Here is a 23,054-nt window from a genome sequence, read left to right as displayed (position 1 = left end):
ACCTTGACACGTATTTGTCCTGTGAGACTGCTTGTCTAATTATATTTGTAACATTGTAATATGTTTGGAAAATCTTTTTATCCTGTTAGCATGGAATAAAACAAGCGTGGAGTGAAATTATCCCGAAGGTGTTGCACTATTTGTCCCCTCTTTCCTACTGGATATAAAGGCTTGGGATCGATTTGGTACAACGGTGTCGGGAGAAATACCTCTTGTGGAACTACAAGGCGAAAAGCATCTGACAGCGCACAAGCGGGATTCGGAATTATCTATTTGATTACAGGCTGGGGGAAAGTGATCCTCCAAAAATACTCTGGCCTGTCTTTTCAGTAACCGTCTGAGCAGTAAAATCTATGCTTAATTTTTCATATACTTTGGGGTGTTAAGGATTTCACCTTCTTTTTTACCTGCTCCGGCATGATATGTTCATTGAGTAAAATAGCAGAGGATTAATATATTCTTAGGCTTTATTCAGACGAACGGGAAAAACGTCCGTGCAACGCGCGTGATTTGCACGCGCGTTGCACTGACCTATATGTGTCTATGGGGCCGTGCAGAAATGTCCGTGATTTTTCCTCAGCGTGAGTCCGCTGAAAAAAAGTCACGACGTGTCCGTTCTTTCGGCGTTTTTGCACGCATCACGCACCCATTGAAGTCAATGGATGCGTGAAAACCACGCATGCCGCACGGAAGCACTTCCGTGCGAACTGCGTGATTCGCGCAAGAGCTGTCAAAAGGATGAATGTAAACAGAAAAGCACCACGTGCTTTTCTGTTTACAAACATCCAAACGGAGTGTCTTTGAGAAGAGCGAACCCGGACAACCGAACTTCACCGGGTTCGGCCGAACTCGGCAAAAAAATTTCCGGTACGCGACGTCAGGAGAGAGTCACTGTCCAGGGTGCTGAAAGAGTTAAACTGTTTCAGCACCCTGGACAGTGACTTCCGATCCCAATATACATGAACGTGTAAAAAAAAAAAAAAAAGTCCTGATTTACCGATAACTCCCGGCTTCTTCCTCCAGTCTGACCTCCCGGGATGACGATTCAGTCCAAGTGACAGCTCCAGCCAATCACAGGCCAAGCACAGGCTGCAGCGGTCACATGGACTGCCGCGTCATCCAGGGAGGTGGGGCCAGATGTCAAGAGAGGCGCGTCACCAAGGACGCGTCACCAAGGACGCGTCACCAAGGCAACGGCCGGGAAGTTCTCGGTAAGTACGAACCTGTTTTTTTTTTTAAACAGGTTGCTCGATATGGTGATCGGAATTCACTGTCGAGGGTGCTGAAAGAGTTACTGCTGATCAGTTAACTCTTTCAGCACCCTGGACAGTGACTGAAGTCGGCTAGCCTCATCTCTATGATGGCGGCTGCGCCAAAATCACGCAGCCGCGCATCATACACGGATGACACACGGAGCTGTCAAGTGGTTTTTGCGCGCGCAAAACGCCGCATTTTTGCGTCCGCAAAAACGCCACGCTCGTGTGAATCCAGCCTTAGTCTCCATATAATCAATGGAAGGTATAGCCTGGGAGAAGACAGCAATAAAAATATGACATAATATGTGATATTTAAATTTAAAAAACACAGTGCTTTAATAGTGCACCGCACAAGAAACATCAAATAACTGGAATTCCACTTTAACCAAAGCAACAAAGGGCCATCTTGTGCAAAGTGATTTCGTGTTCGCTTTTATTGTCCTGCTAAACCGACACGTTGATTAAACAGTTGTCTTATTTGAAGAAAGTTTTTTTATGACCTCAAGTAAAGCCTCCGCATCAGCTGCATCGTGTATTTGATCAATAAGATCATCCAATAGTTCTTCTCCATTTAAGAATTCCTGTAAAAACAAAATGGAATGAACGCGATCTACTTTTGCGCCTACTTCAACATTGAAAATGGTCTGTAAAAAGGGGCATGGCTAAGATGGGCTACATGTTCACCCTATTGTGGAGAAAAATACTGGCATCCACGTATGGCAGCTATAGGGTTTTAAGAAGTATGTTAAAAACAATAAGCAGTAATGCCAAATTTATCATAACCCATGCGGCATTTTAATAAATTTGACACATTTTGCACCATTTTCACCATCTTGTAAATTGATGCATACGAAGACACTTGCTAAATCTTCCCATTTTTGTGAGTTTACAGCCCTTTTATCTTCAACTAAAATTGACATACCACCTCCAGTTAGTGCAAAACTATTTGGAGATATAAATGCCTATATGGCATAGGTTCAAAGCCCTATCTGATAAAACAGTATAGGATTATAGTAAAGCCATTCAGCATATTATGTTAGGCCCCAAATGTAGTTGACATCCTTTATATCACCACTTACAATAAATAGTAACTTACTATATAATGCATAATATAATCCTGTAAATTCTTGTACACTTGGAAAGATATATACCCTTAAGTTTCGGATTTCATAGGATATCCGGTGGTCTGTTAGTCTGTCTTGAGTGAAGTTGTAGGTGCGGATTCGATCAGACTGATCTCTTGTTCCAATCTGTATAGAAGATAAAATGGCAAGATTACAAATTATAATATGACTTCTTTGTGCTCTGAACAAACAGTGTGGTCACTAACAGTATGGACAACAACCGACACTATTTCTAAGAAAAACCGGGGAGACTTATCAAGAGTGGTGCAAAGAAATAATTATGAATTGACCATATCAACAAAACGACAATTATCAGATTGGTTACTATGGGCAACTGCTCCACTTGATCTTGTACTAGTTTTGATGAGAGTCTCTAGATGCCACGGAAATTTGTAATGCATAGGGTGAAATCCACAACATATAGGGCAGATTTTTGTAAAACCCCATCCGTTCGCTCAGTTCTAATTTGTCGGATTTGGATCAGAATCTCAAAAATCCACAACAAATCCATTCCCGCAGCATCTGAACATTCCCTAAATGTGGATGTAATACAGAAAGTGGCACTACTGGTGAACATGTGGTCAGTAAGTACCACGCAGTATATGAGAACCCATAGCAACCAATCAGAGTTCAGGTTTAGTCTTTTAAACTGCGCGGGAAAATAGAAGGCTGCACTGATTGGACAGTTTCATTAAATGAGACCTACTTGTATAAAAAAGGTACAAAGCTAAAGCCATTCCTGGCATTAAAAAATACACAAAAATAATTTTACAACAAATTTACGGCAATCAACCATAATCTTACTAAATTCACTAAACAGTGTGGGCTTATTTAAGAGGATTGCCACCAAAATAAAACAATGCTTGGACAGTGGCAAACGTTTAATAATTCGGTTTTTCTTTAGTTGTAAGTAGATTCTCACCTGCAATTTCCGGGAACTCTGTCTCTGGGATAATTCCTCCTTCACGCTCTGTCCATGCAGTTTCGCTCTCAACACCTTCATGGCTTTATCTTTGTTTTGAATTTGAGAGCGCTCTTGTTGGCACTCCACTGATATTCCTATATGGAAACACAGGGTATGACAGTAGTTTGGGAATGGCTTAGTGAAATAAGTTTAGAAATGTTGTACCCATGTGTGAAGAAGCTTCTGCAGTCCATATACAAGCTATGGAACATGCAGCCAGACACGAGATCCAATGCTATGCAATGACATAGGCTAGGTTTAAAATTCTGACTTTTTCCTTTTTATTCTGCAACTGCTACAATTTTTTTAGGGGGTTTGTCAAAATCATGCACCGAATCTCATGGACAATAAAGGGAACCAGTCATTCAACAGCTCATCTGTGGAAACGTTTCAACCTATTTAACAATTAAAGTTGGATTTGGACTTATTCATGTAGTAGCCCCCAGGAAGGGTCTGAAGCTGGCCATACACTAAAGATTGCTCCGCTCGGTGTTTTCAATAGTGAAAAGAGAGAAAGCCACTGCCAGAGGAGTCTTATCGAATAATGAACAAGAAGGGAAATTTTGAAATTAAACATGCCCGACCCTTCTTTCCCTGAACATCTGCCGCCAGGGGAGAGTCAGGACACCGCCATACACATTAGATGGTTGGCCAGTCCAGCCAAAATCGGCGGTTTCGGCCGACATACATCTAATGTGTGCGGCCAGATTTCAGCTAACATAACACTTCACCTGAAGGAATGTGAACGATCCGCACTGCGCTGTCTGTTGTATTGACATGTTGTCCTCCAGCCCCTTTGGCTCTGAATGTATCAATTCTCAATTCTTTTGGGTCAATTTTAACGTCTACCTGCAAAGGAAATTTCTGGTAAATATTTTATGCAGGACTATCTACTAAAAACTAAGGAATGGTTAAGCTACTTACTTTACCTCATCAGGCTGTGGAAGTACAATTACAGTCATGGTTCCTGTGTGAATCCTCTGCATCCTAGAGGACAAGCCCACCTCAGGGATCCTCTGAACCCTATGAATCCCACCTTCATATTTCAAGCGCTTGTACACACCCTCACCTATAACGCGCACAGCTGCATGGTGTAAACCGCCTGGAATGGGGACGTTATGTATTAGTAACAGTATTCAGATTAACTCTTATACTGGAGGACTATGATAGTTAATGGGTATATTGTAACTATGATATTTTATAATATAATTAGTCTTGAATTGGCAGTGTGTGGGCAGCAGAGAAGGAAGCACAGCTTGGCAGCAGTAAAGTCATGCAATTCCCCACCTCAGTCTATTATTGATCAGATTTTTCTTAACATACATTTAGGTGGAGAACTACTCAGCCTAGCTTGCTTCATATTAGTAAAAATACAAAATAATGTGACAAATAAATTACCGTAATCATTTGGCGTGTAATTCAGAATTTCAAACGACCAAGACTTGTACTGAGCATAATTTCTGTACATGTCAAAAACCTCAGCAGTAAACTGTTGGCAAATGTCACCTGAAAAGAGACGTACATTTAAAGTTGGTATACTGTGTAAGGCTGGCAGGCAATTATTTCCAAACTCCTTTATATTCAGGCCTAAGCTGCACAGTGATTTTATTTTAAAAGCATGATATTGCGAATGAAATCACCCATAAAGCGTGAGATATGATGTTGATATGCCTATGCGGATTTTTATTTTTTTTTTCAAATATATTTTTATTCAAAGCCAGAACAGTTACAAGTATGCAGTGTGTGTCACACATACAATATTACGTACATCAAATAACAATGTGTTCCAGCTTCAAAATTATTTTCCATTTTACTTGTCATCATTAAGTTACAAAGCAATTAATAAGGCAAAACAAAGCCAACAATTCCCTTCCCTCCCCCCAACTCTCCCCCATCTCGGTGAACATTTTCTTAACTAGCCATCAGCATGCCTAGCGTGCCCTGGATACTCTGTGAACTATACCATGATGTGTGTCGAAATGTGCGCATGAACACCCCTATCTCTGCTGTGCGATAATGTTGTTCAATGAATGTACGCCAAGTTTTAAAAAATTGTTCTGTAGACCTTTCTTTGTGTCTTTCTAGGTCCGTTTTATCATATCCCAATAGTCTTGAGAGTAGTCACGACCTCCGCAATTTCCGGGACCGACGCCTGTAACCAGTGGCGCAAGATGCACTTCTTGATAGCCAATAATGCCATATGTATTCCTTTCCGGGCCACTATAGGTGGTCCCTCCCCCCCTGGATCCAAGGGGATATAGTGAAACAACACTGCCTGTGGGTTTGCGTGCACCTCTTCCCCCCAGGTGTCTTTAATAAATTTTAGAGCCAGATCCCAAAACGTCCGAATTTGTGGGCACAACCACATCCCATGAAGTAAATTAGCTTTGTGTAAGTCGCATTTAGGACAACTACGCAGATAGTGTGCTGGAGCGTCCCTATAGGATAAATTAAAGGCGTATGTTGCTCTGTGCATAATTCGGAAGTGCATCTCACGCCACTGTTCATTTACCATGACCTTCCTCACCCTCTCCCATCCATCTCGAATTTTGCTGAAGATTTCTGGATCCTCCAGCTCCACCTCCCACGTTCTAAAGCAGGAGGTACTAAAGGAATCAAGATGAGCATTCCGAAGTTTACCATATAAACTTGCAAGACTTCTTCCCGTACCACCCTGCGGCACCATCCCATCAAATGCTCCCCGCATCTCCACTACATCAATATTGCAGACTTTGGTTTTACATAACTCTGTTACTTGAGCATATTGCAAATACTGATTTCCCCTCAAATTATATTTGCTAGAGACCTCCTGCCATGTAAGCCATCTCCCCTCCTCAACATTCATGAGTTGGCCCAGGACATTGATCCCTTCATCTCTCCACTGCGAAAACAATTTATTCTGACTCCCCTGTGGAAACATGGGGTTATCCCACAACGGCCAGAATTTAGAAAGACCATACGGAAGACAAAAAAGCTTCCGCACCGCCTTCCAGGCACCGATTGTATCTTTCAGCAACAGACTTGACTTAACATTATTAGGCAGTTGAGCATATGGCAGATGTAACAGGGCCTGCAGCGGAACCGATCCCGCCAAATCCTGCTCCAGCTGAACATTGGAGTACAAATTAGTGTTATGTATCCAATCCCCTATATGCCTGCAGATGGCCGCTAAATTGTAATATCGTATAAGTGGTAGCTGAATGCCTCCATCCACTTTGGGCAGAGCCAATTTTTTATATGCAATCCTAGGTCTCTTCTTTTGCCACAAGAATTGTATAAATGCTGTCTGTAATTTCTGGTTATCTAGATGCTTGATCAATATGGGTATGGTTTGCATTGCATATAGCAGACGAGCAAAGCTTATCATTTTTAAAAGAGCAGCTCTCCCAAACAACGACAACGGAAATGAAGCCCATCGATTTAGTTCCTTATGAATTTTTTCAAACAAGGGTGAATAATTTAGCTTATAGAGGGAAGAGGGAAACTTGCCTATTTTAATCCCCAGGTATGTGATATAAGATCTGGCTATTTCCACCGTACCCTGCAAGGGTGGTCTTGCCCCTGATTCCTTCAAGTAAAGTAATTGACTCTTTTGCGCATTGACTTTATAGCCTGAGAATGACCCAAAGTATCTTAGCTTCTCCAGCACCCCCCCCAAATGATCCCCAGGCGATTTCAGAAACAACAGAAGATCATCAGCAAAGCATGTCAGTTTGATCTCCTGACTGCCAACCATAATCCCTTCAAAATCCCTGGAGGACAAAAGATGTCTCGCTAGCGGTTCCAAGGCCAAGTCGAACAGCAATGGAGACAGGGGGCATCCCTGCCTTGTTCCCTTCTGTAAATGTATCGGTCCTGACAGAAAACCTGTAGTGAACACCCTAGCTAGAGGTTCTGAATATAACGCTTCCAGGTAATTCCTAAACAATCCTTGTACCCCAAATCTATCTAGAACTAACCTCAGCCAATCCCAGTGGCCCAATCAAAGTCGGGAGAAACATAGCCAACCTGTCTGCCAGTATCTTCGACAATATTTTAACATCCTGATTTATCAAAGAGATTGGTCGATAAGACCCCGGGTTAGCCGGGTCTTTCCCTTCCTTGTACAATACTTTGATATAAGCTACATTGCCCGATTTCAAGAATTCCTTATTTAACAGCATATGATTATACACCGGCAATAAAATGGGCATGACTTCCTCCCTCATAAGTTTGTAAAAATCGCTAGAAAATCCATCTGGCCCTGGCACTTTGTTATTCGTCAATGATTTAATGGTCGATATGATCTCTTGTTCCGTGATCAATGCATTTAATGCTTCTCTATCAGAGTCCGAGAGAGATGGTAACGTTAAGGAGTCCAGAAACTCCCTCCCTTCAGTCCTCTCCGAAATGTCCTGTGCATATAGCGCAGTGTAATAATCTCCCAGTATATCATTGACGATCTTTGGATCTTTCTGTACTTCCCCCTTCCCATCTCTCAACCCCCCTATGTGAGTCGGGCGAAATTGTCCTTTCGCCATTTTGGCCAGCAGGGAGCCTGATTTGTTCCCATATCTGAAAAAATGCGCAGTTGTTTGCTCTCTCTGGAACCTTTCTTTTTTATCCAGACACATTTCAAACTCTGCCTTAGCCGTGAGCCAGTCCCCCCTAAGCGCTAGTGTCGAGTTTGCCAAGTACGCTGTGTATTTCATGCGAAGATTTCTACTAGACTCGTTATAATGCTTGTTGGTTTTTCGTTTAAGCGACGCCACATAAGAAATGATCCTCCCCCTCAGCACTGCCTTGGCTGTGTCCCAAAACAAATGGCTGTCCTCTCTAGGAGCTTGATTTTCCTGACTATATTCCCCTAACTACCCCTTCAAGCATGATTGAAAGGATTCATCAGTTGCCAGAAACGACGGAAATTTCCACAGTATATCCGACCCCCTTTTAAATGTATCTGCCAAGATCAGAGAAACCGGTGAATGGTCTGAAATCACCAAGTCCTTTATTCGAGCACTAAGGATCCTAGGGAGGAGCACCGGAGAAGCCATAAAATAGTCAATACGCGACCATGCGGTATGCGCATGAGAAAAATGAGTGAATTCTCTACTTAATGGAAATTGTGTTCTCCATACATCTACCATGCCCGTGGAAGACATTAATGGGGCCAAGACTTTATCGTGTGTTCTTTCAACCAACACCCTACCATCTCCCCTTCGCCTGTCCTATGTTGTGCATAAGACTGAGTTAAGGTCCCCTCCCAGCAGAATCTGAGGTTCTTTATCCGCTAAAAGTTTTCCTTCCAGAAATTTAAAAAAGACCCGATTGTTGTCATTCGGTGCATATATACAGTACAAACTCACTCTCCCCATGGCGCCCTCTAAGATCACATGCAAATATCTGCCCCCCTCATCCCGCTCAGAAGTAATCACAGAACATTCAATTCTTTTGTGTATGAGGAGTAAGACGCCCGCCTTGCTATTAACTGTTGGAGAACCCATTACTGTGCCCACCCATAATTTGCGCATTCTCTGGAAATCACGTTCCAATAGATGGGTTTCCTGTAAAATCGCTATATCCGCTTTCAGCTTTTTCAGGTGGCGAAGAACCATCATGCGTTTATGTGGGGACTGCAGTCCCTTCACATTCCATGTTATTACTTTAGGCATCTCACAGTAATGGCAAAGCAAACCTCATCCACCGAGACAGTTTCCCCCCCTCCTTCCCCCTCCCTAAACAGAAAACAGAATTGAAACCCCAACAACAGATCATTACTAATTTCAGACTTCTCTTTTTTCGCACATTTTAGCGTGAAATCTCTGTACATTCCACCACTAGAAACCCCTTGGTATACCATGAACTCCCTGTATACCCGGAAAGTATCAACAGCACCTTACACTCCCACCCGACTCCTTGCAAAAATTTCCTCAAGCCTCACTTCAGCTGCGCCCTCCCCTACCATTAACATCAGTAAACCTCAACCTCCGATGCACCGATAGGTATAACAATTCTGTCTCAAACAATGTGAAACTTAAAATAACATGAGTCTCCTTCCATCACCGCCTGGGCATCTCCCTTCAATCCGGAGAAGAAGAGGTGAGACCCCTCCTGATACTCCTGTTTCTGGAACGTCCCCTGCGAGGCAGTCCGTCCCTGTGTGTCTGGCTATCACCATTGTTGTCTTTGGACAAGCTTTCCACAAATTTAGCCGCCTCCCCTGGAGAAGAAAACGATTCCACCCCACCACCGGGTTCGAAGATCCTGAGAATGGCGGGAAACATCAAAGAGAACCGAATGCGTTTCTGGACCAGTAGAGAGCACACCGTGCTAAAAGCCCGCCGCTTACGTGTAACCTCAGCCGAGTAATCTCCAAACATTAAGATTCTGCTGCCTCGCACTCTCACTTGTGCCGATGACCTTCGGTAGGCCTGTAACACATTCGTTTTATCCACATAGTCCAGGTACTTCACAATGACTGGTCGCGGTCGTGCTGGGGCGCCATCTTGGGTCACACTTCCCATCGGTCCCACTCTATGAGCTCTCTCCGCTCTCAGCGGAGCTGGCAATCCCAGCGCCTGAGGCAACTCCATCGCACACAACTTTAGCAGCTGGCCTGCTGGTATAGACTCTGGGAGCCCAATAATACGTAAATTGCTCCTCCTCGAGCGATTCTCCAGGTCATCCACTTTATCAACCAGCTGTAGATTGCAAGCTATCACCTTCTTCACCTCCTCCTGTGTTCCCGCTAGCTCATCCTCCAATAAACTGAACCGTTGTTCCAAATCGTTAATTCGTTCCGCCTGAGCTGAAACATCCGACTGAATTTGGTGCAATAATTTCGACACCGTCGCCTCCAGAGAAGCTGTGATATCTGGGGCTATAAGTTTCGCTACTTCCCTGGCCAAGACTCGACATGAAATGTCCATATTGTGAAACATAGTCTCAGGCTCACCTTCTTCCACTTCTGGCTGCACCAGAGGAGGTTGTGATGCCGAGCGCGAGCTCGTACTCCTCGTGTTCCTGGCCGGCTCAGGCGCCATTTTCCCCAGCGGCAGCATGTCGTCAGTCTGCATGGCCTGTGATTTTAATCCTGGGGTCCCGGTTTTCACCAGATATCTCTCCATACGCCGGAGAGACGCCTGTACGTAGGGTTGTCGGCCAGCAGCCTCAGGTCAGGTATCAAAGCCTCGGGACCCGGGTTTTTGAGTCGGGTTAACGGAGCTCTCCTTACTCGCGTCTACTCATGTGCGCGCCGGAACCGGAAGTCCTATGCCGATTTTAATTCTTGTGGGTATACCAAAATAAAATGTTTTACTTGGATGGTTATCCTGAGGTGCTGCTCTATGTTTGTGATAACCTCTCATGTGGAAATTATACATCTGATCGGGTGGAGCAACAAGTGTCAGTTTAACCTCCTGCAGGAAAACACGCATCATTCTGCGCTAACTATGTCATGCTGAAAGAAGGAGCTCTGAGGAGGAATCTACGTGGTAATGCGTATAGGACTTAAATGTTTGAAGGGGACTCGGGCTGTACCCACACTTACGTGCCCAAGTATATTGAGAGGTGACCGTAGTTGTTTGCTAAATTACTGCAACTGTAGAAAACGACATACTGTCGATTTTTACACTAACAGTAAGCGCTGGGGACCATCCGACTATAAATGGATTTGAGCAGGTTGACTTATTCATAAATAATTAAAAATACAATAAATGTCTAATTCAATATAAAATCTGTAAAAATAAAAAATAAAAAAAATAACCGACTCCTTTTGAGCTGCGGTGTGTGTTGGGTGAATAATAAAGCCAAATATTCAAGGAAGAGCTGGGTTTATTCTTTCTAGTTTTTAAACTTTTACTTCAGAATTGTGGACTAGGTTTCTACAACTGCGGACACCGATCTTACTATATAGATCATGTCGCATTATGCTACATCTCTCTTTTAAAACATTTAAATAAGAGTGCTAACCTCCAGTAGTTCTTCCAGACACAACTTCCAATACAGCATCATTCATGTCGTATTTTTCATGAGGCACCAGGAAACGTAACAGCTGAAGAAAAAGGAAAAAATAAAATTAAAGAATTTGAATGGGACTAAAGCTCCCATGTACAGCCCATGGCCTGACCATTCTGTACTGCCCCAATGAGTACGCACCTGTTTGTCTCATATTTATTATACTAGAAGGGGTAGTCCGGTTTCAGCAAATAAAACGTAATCATGATAAACTCGAGTATTACATAGCGTGCTAAGTAGTCCTCGACATTCATGAGCTGCGGATAACCCCGCCCACCTGTCGTTGATTGGCAGTTTTCTCCTTATGCACAGTATGGGTAGAAAGCCGTCAATCAGTGGCGGAAGGGCAGGGTTAGCCACAGCTCATAAATAGGATTGTCTCGTGCTGCAGGAGAAAATCGGGATTTTATGAAAATCAAAATATTTTATAGTAAGTAACAGCTGGAATCAGGTGGTCTGTCACTACTTTAATCTGCCGTCAGATAGGTCCACATAAACCTAGTGACAGATTCCCTTTATAAACAATGATGGACACACCAACTTCAAGGCTGTCTGTCACCAAACAAAACCTTTTATTTTTGGTCATCTATAAGATGCCCTAATGCAAATAAGCTATCTGCTCCCACTAAAAGGTCAACTGATACTCTGATCAACTCATTGAAAAGTGAAACAGCAAGGAGCCTAAGCAGGTTTTTATTTCAGTCAGTAGAGGTAGCTCATTGTAGTGGTATTCCCAACATAAACATTTATGGCATACCCACGAGATATGCCATAAATGTCTGATAGATGCAGGTCCCAAATCTGGGATCCGCACCTACTGTATATGGTGGACGGGGGTTCATCACAAGTTCCTGGAATCTGCGGCCAGTGGCTACTTAACCAGGCAAAAGGGGGGGGGGGGGTTCGGCTGACCCCCATTCTCTAGGTCGTTGTGATCCCATTTATGGCGTAAATGTCTAAGTTGGGAATACCCCTTTAATGTTTTTATTCACTATTTGTTTCATTGGTTGTAATGCATTTCCATGGTAATATTTTCCCGTATTATACAGCTACACACAATATGTTTTGCTCAATAGAATAGTTATAATAATTATTAAGCCTTCAATACTCAACTTAAAGACTATGTACACCTTTAACAAGGAAAACATTATTGATCACATATGCTAGTAGTATAAAAAGTTGCAGTTTACAATATGCTCCTAGTTTCAGACTTTTCTCATGTTGCCATGTGCTTTCCAGTAATTCATACTGGATGTTAGTTCAGGATGACGCTGCATACAATAGAACTCATGAACCAGCACAGTTTCATTCCTAAATGGTATGTTCCCACAGGTCGGATACGCAGTGTAAAAATATGCAGCACATCCGACCTAGAACCCGCAGGGAATTCCAGGTCTAAAAGCTGCACCAAATAGTGGTGCAGATTTTCGTCTGGAATCGCGGGTGCGGAAAACAGAGGAAAAATAATAATACTTACCACACTGGCGCTATAGTGAAGCATCCCTCTGTTCTCCATGCAGCCCGGCCTCCTGTGATGACGCTGCTGATCATTTAACTGCTGCAGCCTGTGATTGGCTGCAACAGTGACATGGGATGAAACGTCATCCCAGGAAGACGGGCTGCACGGCGAACAGCTTGGAAGAAATGGAGACGTTGCTATGACTTTTTTTGCGGCGGAATTGCAGTGCTTCCGACGCAAAAATCCCAGCATTTTATATTTGTTGTGGGCATTTGTTGTGGATAAACCGCAACAACAAAAAACGCACTGGATAGGCCATCAATATTTATGTCCTGGAAAACCCCTTTATTAAGAAATGAGTATGACATTACCACACCTCTTCCTGCAAATTATTTATGTTTCGGATCATAGAATCCTTTTCTTCCTGCAGCAACTCTTCCTCCTCCCTAGAGTTTTGGTCTATAAAGAATAAAAATTATTGTCTTATTGCATTATAGAAATAATAAAATCTACAAATCAGCCGCAAAAGAACTAAAACTAATGAGATTATTTAATTGCTTCCTCTTTGGCAGACAGGCACTTCCACTATAGAAACATACAGGAAAACGGATGCCTGGGATGAAGAATAATAATATGTGCAAGACAAGTTGATTCCTCTTGGGAGTGACTAAGTGGGTTGTCTCATAAAACGAAGTTTGGCCGACAATCAGTTGATCGTCGTATGTCCAACTTTTTCTAACTCACAGCGATTAGTTGTTATCGCTTGGGAAAGTTGCAGGAGAAATGTAGTATTAGATGCCCGCCATTGAGACGAATGGCGAACCATTTAATACATGGTCGGCCGTGTTCGCCTCTAAATGATTCCGAGCTGTGGACATTCCTGACATCTAATAGGGCATATGGAAAGGGATTGCCTACATGAGACAACCCCTTTAATACACTATATAAAGCAAGTTAAAGACTATTAACTCCTACGCAACCAATTTTTTTTTCTCCAATACATACAAAAACAAAAAATTAAGCAAATAGTTTATCATAAATGTCCTGCAGTCATACTCCCATATGTTCCCTACTTCTTTCTAACATACATTCAGTAGGTCAACAAGAAGTAGGGGAGAGATAGAAGAGAGTATGATTGCAGGCTCAGACTACACATGGTTTGTTTGTTGTCTGTTACCATAGAAACCTGTAGATCTCCAAAGCAGCTATAGACACAAATTGGTTGGAAAGTTTTAATAAAGAACATGCTTCATGTTTTATTTTAGATGCATTGGAGCAAAAAAAATAAAAGAAAATTTGGTTGCAAAAGGTGAACATAACCTTTAGAGGGGTTTTCTCATCAGAGACATTTATGACATATCCACAAGATATGTCATAAATGTCAGAAAGATGCAGGTACCACCTCTGGGACCCGCACCTATCACTAGAACGGGTGCTGTGGCTGACGCGTGTGATTCCCGACCACGAATTGCGGAAACAGCGTAGCTCGCTGAGCTAAGCTGTTTCCTTAAGTCCCATAGAACTGAACAGTACTTACGGAAACAGGGTAGGTCGCACGATACACTGCTTCCGTAACTGCCATTCACTACTATGGGAGTTATGGAAACAGCGTAGCCCAGCGAGCTACACCGTTTCCATAATTCATGGTTGGAAATCACACGCTTCAGCCACAAAACAGAGCAGTAGGATGGGGTTTAGTGTGCCCCGTTCTAGAGATAGGTGCGGGTCCCAGAGGTGGGACCCGCATCTATCTGACATTTATGACATATTCTGTTGATATGTCAAATATGTCTCTGATGGGAAAATAGGTCTTTTATTAGAAAATTTATTCAGGAGGGGAATAATTTGTTTTACCTAAATTCTTCCTTCATAAAATGCAAATGGTGACCTTTTTATTGTATTACATGTGTTTAAAGAAAAATATTATTATCCTGCAGTGATGTAATACTTACATACCCTGGACCACTTTCACTAGTGAGAGGCACATAAAGTACTAGTTAAAATGACAAGCAAGTAAAATGTGTGGTCAGATTCATTTTGAAGGAATGCAAGTAACTGTAATTGAGAATTATGGTTGGCAGATCCGCTGACAGTTCTGGGCAGAGAAGAAAGATGCCAACCATTCGACTAACGAAATATTCGAGAGGCAAAATTGATCTAGATGTAATGCACCTTGTAGGGAATTAGATACACCCGGTTTATGTACATGGAAAACTTACCAGCAAACATGGCTTCCAACTCTCTGACTTCACTTTCTGCTTCCTGGATCTTGTGAAGCAGTGCGCTGAGCGAGGACAATTCAGTATGCCGCTGGGTTGCGGCCTTGCGCTCCTCCTCTTTTAAAGTAAGATTTAATGTCTGACTTAGCTCTCGGTGTTCTGCGATCAATGACTGCAAGTAGTGCTGCAATGTCTTGTTTTGCCACAGAGCGCCAAAGCCTTGAGAACAGGATCGTCTTGACTGATGTCCATAAAGGCTTAAAGACGGGCATGCATTCCTGCTGAACTGTGATCCCACAGTAAGCTGCACTGTGATAGGCTTAGAACACAGTCTCCGCAATACATAATTAGGGGAACATGTACGGAGACCGGGCACACGGCTCCTCCATAAAGCAACAACTGACAGACGCTTCATGGTGACATTTCTTGTAACTCCTGAAGTAAAAGAAAATGACAGATTTTTAATAAGTCAGATATGGCTTACAAAGTGTAGCTGTACATTGGGTCTTATTTGCAGAATATTTTGCAACCAATCACTGGCCTCAGCGGTGATCCTAGAAGCATGTACAGCATGAAACCGCCGAGGCCAGTGATTGGCTACAACCGTTATGTGGAAGTATGACACATTATTGCTGCTGGAAAAATAAACATGGACCGGTGGGAACCACCACAGCACCGGCGCTGCAGCGGTAGGGGGATTTAGGACGTGAGTAACCGGTGTTTTTTATTTTACAACATTTACTGCCGTTTTATTTATAAAACTCAAACAAATCCTTTAAGTAAAAAACATAATTTATAAAATTTTGCCATGATAAATGCAACTAAACCTACAGTGTTATAAAAAATAAAAAGGCGCAAGCTCTATGTCAGGCCTGTGCTCCAGATTTGGAATGACAAGATTCTCGGGGAGATTTATCAAAGCTCGTGAAAAGGAAAAAGGGAGCAGGTGACTATAACAACCAATCAGATTCCTTTGGAAAAATTAAGTAAGAAATCTGATTGGTTGCTACGGGCTACTCTTCTACTTTTCCTTTGCACCAATTTTGATCAATCTTACCCTCTGTCTTTCAAAACGGACTATCACGCCTCATGCCATGGTTTTTAAGCAGCTTGGAAAAGGAGCACAGATCTAGTAATGAATATAAAGGACATCAGCACTCCACAAGCGTCATGCATTCAAACTAGTGCAGGGAAGGGTAACAACCAATCAAGTCATTGCTTTCATTTTTCAATCTGCTTTAGATAAAGGAAAGAATGATCTGATTGGTTGACTAGTCGTTAAATGCTCAAGCTTTTGCCTGCACTTAGACGTTCTAAGTCTGTAACTCCTGCTTCACATGTACAAGAGATCGGTGCACACATTCTAGCCGGCGGAAAGAAACAGACACTAGGAGAGCGGTCAGCACCTGCCTGTGTGGAAGATGCGACTCCAACGTTTGCGGATAGCGTAGATCACCCGCTGTCAACCGGCAAACTCTGAGGTCACAGCATAAAGACTCCAACTCCCAGAATACATAGGGAAGAAAAACTCTCACTACGGAAGCCGAGAAATGTCAGATTCCGATATACAGACTAATACACCATGGTACATGACGATGTCCGAACCAATCTGTAGATGCATACGGACTACCCTTTAACAGCAATTTAGCTATATAGATTGTGAGGTTACAGAGTGACTACATCACGAGTGAATGAGCGTAGAGAGAACGGAACACGTCACTTGCGTGCGCTCCGGAGTCATCGCTAGTCGCGGCAGGCGCATGCGCATTTAGTCGTCTTGTAGTGCGGCTTCGGAGAGAGGAGGATTCTTCCTGGAGACCCCCGAAAGGGGCGGGCGGAGCACGGAGCCATCATGCCGGTAGTCATCCTCCCCCCCAAGGAGAACAACCTCTTTAAGAGGATCCTGGTGAGAGCCCTAGCCCGCAGAGCTCACATTCTAATCCTTTGTAGTCTTTTTGTACAGTGGGCTGTCACCCACTAGCATTGTAGACATATTAATGCCTGAGTGCAATTCAGTGACAGCAAGCTTTCACTCCCGGGTACTACATCTCCCAACATTTGCCCACGCTGAGCTCAAGCACTTTTAGTGAATATGCTGGTATGACAAGTAGAATGAAGTCTCCTATGTCAACAGGAAAAAAAAAATAATCAACCCATTAATGGAAATCTGACAACCCCAAATAGGAAATATCTAGAAATACATAACTTGAAAATGGTAACGGCTTGTTCACAACCTGCAGATTTTTCATGGATTTTGTAATCCAAAACCAGAAACGGAAGCTAAACATTAGAAATATATAGGTCTGCTGTCCTGGATTCAATTGTGGTTTTGGCTTAAAAAAAGGCATGCAAAATCTGTACTGTGTGAATAAGGCCTAATAGGCTGGATTCACCCGGGATAGAAATGCTGCAGATTCACCTCAGCATGCATCAAAAACCGCAGTGAACATCCGGAACAGAAGAAGCATGCCACGTATATGAAAATCTGCAGCGTGCTCTGATTTCCGTCTGGTAAATGTTCAGCAGCATGTGGATGGGATTTGTTCATATCTCACCCACGTGGCTGCGACTGTAATCCACAGCATGTCCGCCCATGTGAATCCAGCCTCCGGGGTATGTACACACAGTGTATTACAGTAGCAACAAAGTGGGGGAGACTGAACAAATCTTATCCCCCTGCTGCAGAGGAAAAAACGCAGAAAACACGTGCATGAAGTGACCTGCGGTGCATGTTCTCAATCTGCAGCGTGTCAGTTTCTTTTGGGAAAACGCTGCAGAATTTCCGGACAGAAAATGCACTTGTTGCTGAAATTGGAGCAGGAAATCCGCACCTAATAATAGTGCAGTTTTTTAGGTGCGGATTTTACATTTTGATGCGGGAATAAATGCGGATTTTGGTCAGATACAATTCCCACGTGGAAACGCAAGATAAATTGACATGCAGCCGATTTTAAAATGCGCACCGCAGATCAAAAAAAACTTGACGTGTAGATGAGATGTCTTGAAATCCCATTTACTTTGCTGGTACTGAATTACGCTTCAGATTTCCCGCACAAAAATACATGTGGCAAATCCACACGTAATAATCATCGTGTTCATTTGGCCTAAAAGGTAACTCCAATCCCGGCCGTTGCAGCGGGATGTAGGCTATATTACAACCTGCGGATGGCGCGTTCACAGGTCCTGTGCCATTCACTGCGCATACTGTAAGCTCTATTGCGGTTAATAGACCACAATTAGGGCCTAAGGCTACGCCCATGTGCATGAATCGGTTACAAGAAGATAATTGCATGATAATTACTTAATGTGAATAGGTGTAACGACTGAACGTCTGTTTATAAAGCGCTCGTTGATCGTACAAATAATTGTTTGTGCAAATAAAAGACTAATGATTAGTAACATGTTCTGAGATTGCAGCAAATAAACTTGAATCATTTGATAACCATCAGGTAACATTGTTGACTAGGCAACCAAACGTTGTATTTTTAACAATTATTGAGACAAAAACGTTGTGTATAAATATTTGTCTGGAATCGCTATTTGATCGCTTACGGTAATTCTATCAACAATCGCTAATACGAATGTCTGCTCATGTAATGGACCTTTAAGGTCAGAATTCTGCTGGTTTCCGGTTACCAGAAAGCAACTTGTACATGACATGCACCAAATTTATGACAATTTTACTTTGATGTAACTGTATTTGGCTGTGTTTTTAGAACACCCTTTTTCAATGTATGTCTAGTCTTACCATCATGAGGCTGGTGTATAAAATGGCATGAATTAGGCCCCATGCACGCGACCATAAAAAATCTCTGTAATTACAGACCCATTCAGTTCTATTGGCCGTGGATACCTTTCCGTATCGCTACGGATAGTTGTCCGTGCCGTAGAACAGTGCCGGGAATTATGGGGCATGTCCTATTTTTCCTATTTTACGGGCCGAAAACGCAGACTGCGGCCGTCGGCTGCCAGCCGTGCCAACAATTGCGGGCAGTGATTACGGGCACGTCCGTGTACATGAGGCCTTAGGCCCCATGCACATGACCGTATTTTCAGCGATCCTGCAAATTATGTCTCCAACAGGTTACCGAGCAACGCTTCCGTAAATACGGACGGTTTACGGATGCACATCCGTAGCCATCCGTATTTACGGACGCTCCTATAGGCTTCTATGGGAGAGTCCGTTCCGTAATTACGGACAAGAATAGGACAGGTTCCATCATTTTTTTTTTCAGCACGAACACACATCCTTAAAAGTACTGAAAGGTGTCCGTGGCCAATAGAAATGAATGGGTCCGTATTTACGGACGAAATATACGGTCGTGTGCGTAGGGCCTTAGACCACAGCCTTACAAAACTGCACTAAAACGGCATGTGTGATTCCAGCATAAAGCGGACAATAAAAAAGACACAATATATTTATCTTTGCTTTACTAACGTCGTTTCTTTTTCCGTTTTTAGAAATGCTATGAACAAAAACAGTATAAGAATGGACTGAAATTTTGTAAGATGATTCTCTCAAATCCCCGATTTGCAGAACATGGAGGTGAAATGCTAGACTGACACCCTGACATGCTGCTTTAACACGTGCAATGTTTCCTCATAACTTTTATAATCCTGTTACATTATATTACTATTAAAATGACAAAAAATGATGTTCTGTGTTGGATTACCAAGAAGCTTAAAGGGGTTTTCCCATCAGGGACATTTATGACATGTCCACAGGATATGTCATAAATGTCAGATAGATGCAGGTCCCACTCGTGGGACCCGCACCCATCTCTAGAACGGGGCCCCCTAAACCCTGTTCTACCACTCTTTATTCCCGATGAAGCGTGTGATTTACTACTATGTTAGATGAAAACAGCGTATCTCAATGAGCTACGCTTTTTCTGTAAGTCCCATAGTAGAGAGTGGGAGTTATGGAAACAGCGTAGCTCACATGCTACGCTGTTTCCGTAACTGGCATTCACTACTACGCTGTTTTCATCTAACATGGTCGGATATCACACGCTTCAGCGGGAACACAGCCGTAGAACGTGGTTTAGGGGGCCCCATTCTAGAGATAGGTGCGGGTCACAGAGGTGGGACCGCATATCCTGTGGATGTGTCATAAATGTCCCTGATGGGAAAGCCCCTTTAAAGCATGCTTGCCCACTCTCTTGGAATGTACAAGAGATCACCTGGTAGAGCATGCAAGTCTCACACAGCCAGAAGTCTATCCGACAACAGCAGATCAGACATAACCTTCCAGTGCTGGTCTCTGATGAAAGATCAGAAGTGACATCAGAGCGGCCGCTCTTTATATTCCTCACGTGTCACTTTCTGGCTAGAGAAGAGAATTGAGGAAACCTGATGAAAAAGGTCTGTTCACACGTGTTCATACTGCAAATCTGACGTGCAAATTCAATTCAAGATTGTTACATCTGTCACAGATGTGCAGCACATCTGCACATGTATAAACCCCATTGTCATTCAATGGGGGTAATCCTCGGCTTCTTCATGCGGAATGCTACTTTCCTTGATTGATTTTTTTTTTCCCGTGGTGTGGACAAAAATCCATACAGGAGTTTTCTGTAGCATGTGAACAGGGTTGTGGATACCCCAGTGACATGCATGGGATGAGGATTATCATCAGATTTAACGTGGATTTTAGTCCGACACATGTAAACGGAGCCTAACTGAAGACAGGTCTAATTGAAGTCAATAAAGTCCTTAACGGAGTCTCATTACAATTATTCTGTAAAATGAAACACAGAGAAAAATAGTTGTGTGAACAGAGCCTTAAAAAGGGGTTGTCCAGGAATGGACAACTGATGACCTATCCACAGGATAGGTCATCCGTATATGATTGGTGGGGGTCCGACACCCAAACCCCGCATCGGTCAACTGCTCCGGCTGCCTCCGGGCACCAGATGTCCATGCCAGAAGCAGATGGCTCCGGCCACAGAATAGTGGCTGCAGTACTGCAGCTCTGCGCTTATTCAAGCGAATAGGAGCAGAGTTGCTGTTTTACAGCATGGCCGCTATGAAGTGGTTGGAGCCATCTACTTCTGGCTCTGAATACTGCGTACCCTGCATAACATCTGGCAGCTGATCAGTGCGGGGTCCGAGTATCGGAACCGCGTCGATCATATACTGTTGACCTATACTGTGGATAGGTCATCCGTTGTTGGTGCCTGGACAACCCCTTTAATATTGAGGAATATGAAATTCAGTGTTTGATCTTAACCGTTTCTTTATTTTTCACAGAAACACTGGCCATGAAAGGATTGACATTGAATTGTCTGGGAAAGAAAGAAGAAGCGTATGAATTTGTGCGGAAAGGTCTACGCAATGATGTTAAGAGTCATGTCTGTATCCTTTTGATCATTTTTTACTTGTTTGTTAGGATGGGGCTACAATAAACTTCTACAAAATCCTCCTTAAGAAATTATTCAATTGCCAGTGACTGTTTTATACACGGGCAGTTGTAGTAAATGATCTTATCCCCCCAAGTATTCTAGAATCCTATATAGATAGTTCTAGGCCAGGAAATCAATATTCTTAATTGAGGACCTGCTAAGATTCCTTCTTAACCGTATTCGGTCAATTTAATTGATGCTGATCTATCCCTTTATAAACGAACATAAGCTGCTAGAGGGAAACCTATTATAAAGTTGGGACCCCTGGCTTAATGCTGAAACTTTACTCATGTAATATTCTATGTAATTTGTGTGATGGCTGTGTGAATGTACACCGATAATATATTCCCAAATGGGATAATGTAATATTGATTGTTACTGTTCCACAATACATTAGTATGTTTAAATTCACAATTTGAATTTTACCTGGTGATGTATGATTGATCTAAAACAAGTTTATTGTTAACTTAAAAATGGAAAAATAAAAACGATAAAAAAATAAAATAGGGGGGATCCTGCAAAAAAAGTATGCCGTACAGTAGGGCTGGGTAATTAAAAGGAAAAAACAAACCGCGATTAAGCAAAAATTATTCAACATCATCTTGTGGATTTCGGTTTTATCAATAATCTTTTCCCATTTTAAACTGTATCTGCATCTTCAGGACGCAGATACAGTTGGATCCAGTGGTAGATCAGGGGACCGTAAGGTCCCTGCTCTACCATTCACTCTGTATCGCCGGAGGCGAGGCAGTGACGTCATTGCGCCTGTCTGCGCCGTGCCGCACAGACCAGAGGAGCAGAGGGATCTCCTCCACTTGTCGTTGGAACAGGGTTAGGTGAGTATTTAGGATGCGGGGCAGCTATGGGGGCATTATATAACATGGGGACAGCTATGGGGGACTTTATACTGTATGGAGGGCAGTTATGGGGGCATTATCCTGTGTGGTGGCAGGTATAGGGGCATTATATTGTGTGGAAGTCAGTAATATGGTCATTCTGTGTAGAGGCAGCTATGGGGGCATTGTACTGTGGGGGAAGTTATGCGGCATTATACTGTGTGGAGGGCAGTTATGGGGGCATTATACTGTATGAAGGGCAGTTATGGGTGGTATATATTACTGCCTGAGCTGAACGATTAAAATAAGTTTATTTAGATATGTCTTAAAATGGGCCCTTAAAGCCAAAATAACAGGCTCAATCAAATGGTCAGCAGCAGAGACATAGCCTAGAAGGCAAAAGATACTATCCACCCACAGACCAGTCTCTCCTATTATTATATATTCGCTGAACCCTAATGATAGATTAGTAATAGCGCCGTACCACGCTACACCTTGCGCTCTACTGCGCTAGTCCGGCTCTTAAAGCCACGTATAATGATGTGGTCAGCAATAAGGTCAAGACCTCCAATATTCGGTAACAAGCACCCTGTTGCAAGATCACTGACCAGAATTCACTAAATGTTTAATTGTTAGTTATTATGCTATATCGTTAATCCTACGCGTTTCAGAACCACCGTTACTGGTGGAACATCATCAGGGATTATTAGTGTTACACGATAGTATTTAGTATAGCTGCCGGATCGCACGGTTGTGTGCATTCATGAACCTCCCGGCTCGAGCACGATCAAGATATA

General features: G+C 42.9%; 2 protein-coding genes across 4 annotated transcripts in view; one reads left to right on the top strand and one right to left on the bottom strand.

Annotated features, from left to right (window-relative positions):
* Positions 1 to 1,567: 1,567 nt before the first annotated feature.
* MTRF1 (mitochondrial translation release factor 1) lies at positions 1,568 to 16,763 on the bottom strand. Of its 3 annotated transcripts, none has more exons than XM_075852291.1 (10): positions 16,424 to 16,763; positions 15,018 to 15,452; positions 13,175 to 13,257; positions 11,295 to 11,376; positions 4,743 to 4,850; positions 4,274 to 4,446; positions 4,076 to 4,193; positions 3,303 to 3,439; positions 2,408 to 2,506; positions 1,568 to 1,837 (listed from the first exon to the last, which is right to left on the bottom strand). In XM_075852291.1, exons 2-10 carry the CDS (start codon positions 15,430 to 15,432, stop codon positions 1,718 to 1,720), a joined length of 1,335 nt encoding a protein of 444 aa, XP_075708406.1. In that variant the 5' UTR covers positions 15,433 to 15,452; positions 16,424 to 16,763; the 3' UTR covers positions 1,568 to 1,717. The 3 variants fall into 3 exon arrangements, with proteins under 3 accessions (XP_075708406.1, XP_075708407.1, XP_075708408.1); XM_075852292.1 differs by having other exon boundaries at positions 16,428 to 16,763; XM_075852293.1 differs by lacking the exons at positions 13,175 to 13,257; positions 16,424 to 16,763 and having other exon boundaries at positions 15,018 to 15,094.
* Positions 16,443 to 23,054, top strand: part of NAA16 (N-alpha-acetyltransferase 16, NatA auxiliary subunit) — a 65,647-nt gene continuing 59,035 nt past the window's right edge. Inside the window, exons 1-3 of the mRNA XM_075852290.1 lie at positions 16,443 to 16,923; positions 19,479 to 19,563; positions 21,270 to 21,374. Coding sequence (XP_075708405.1) covers positions 16,870 to 16,923; positions 19,479 to 19,563; positions 21,270 to 21,374 — 244 coding nt within the window. The 5' untranslated portion in view covers positions 16,443 to 16,869. The remainder of the gene's footprint in view (positions 16,924 to 19,478; positions 19,564 to 21,269; positions 21,375 to 23,054) is intronic.

The sequence above is a fragment of the Rhinoderma darwinii genome, chromosome 2, assembly GCF_050947455.1.
Source record: "Rhinoderma darwinii isolate aRhiDar2 chromosome 2, aRhiDar2.hap1, whole genome shotgun sequence".
Classification (NCBI taxonomy): domain Eukaryota; kingdom Metazoa; phylum Chordata; class Amphibia; order Anura; family Rhinodermatidae; genus Rhinoderma; species Rhinoderma darwinii.
Note: the sequence above shows the minus strand (reverse complement) of the source record. Positions and strands in the feature narration are given on the sequence as shown.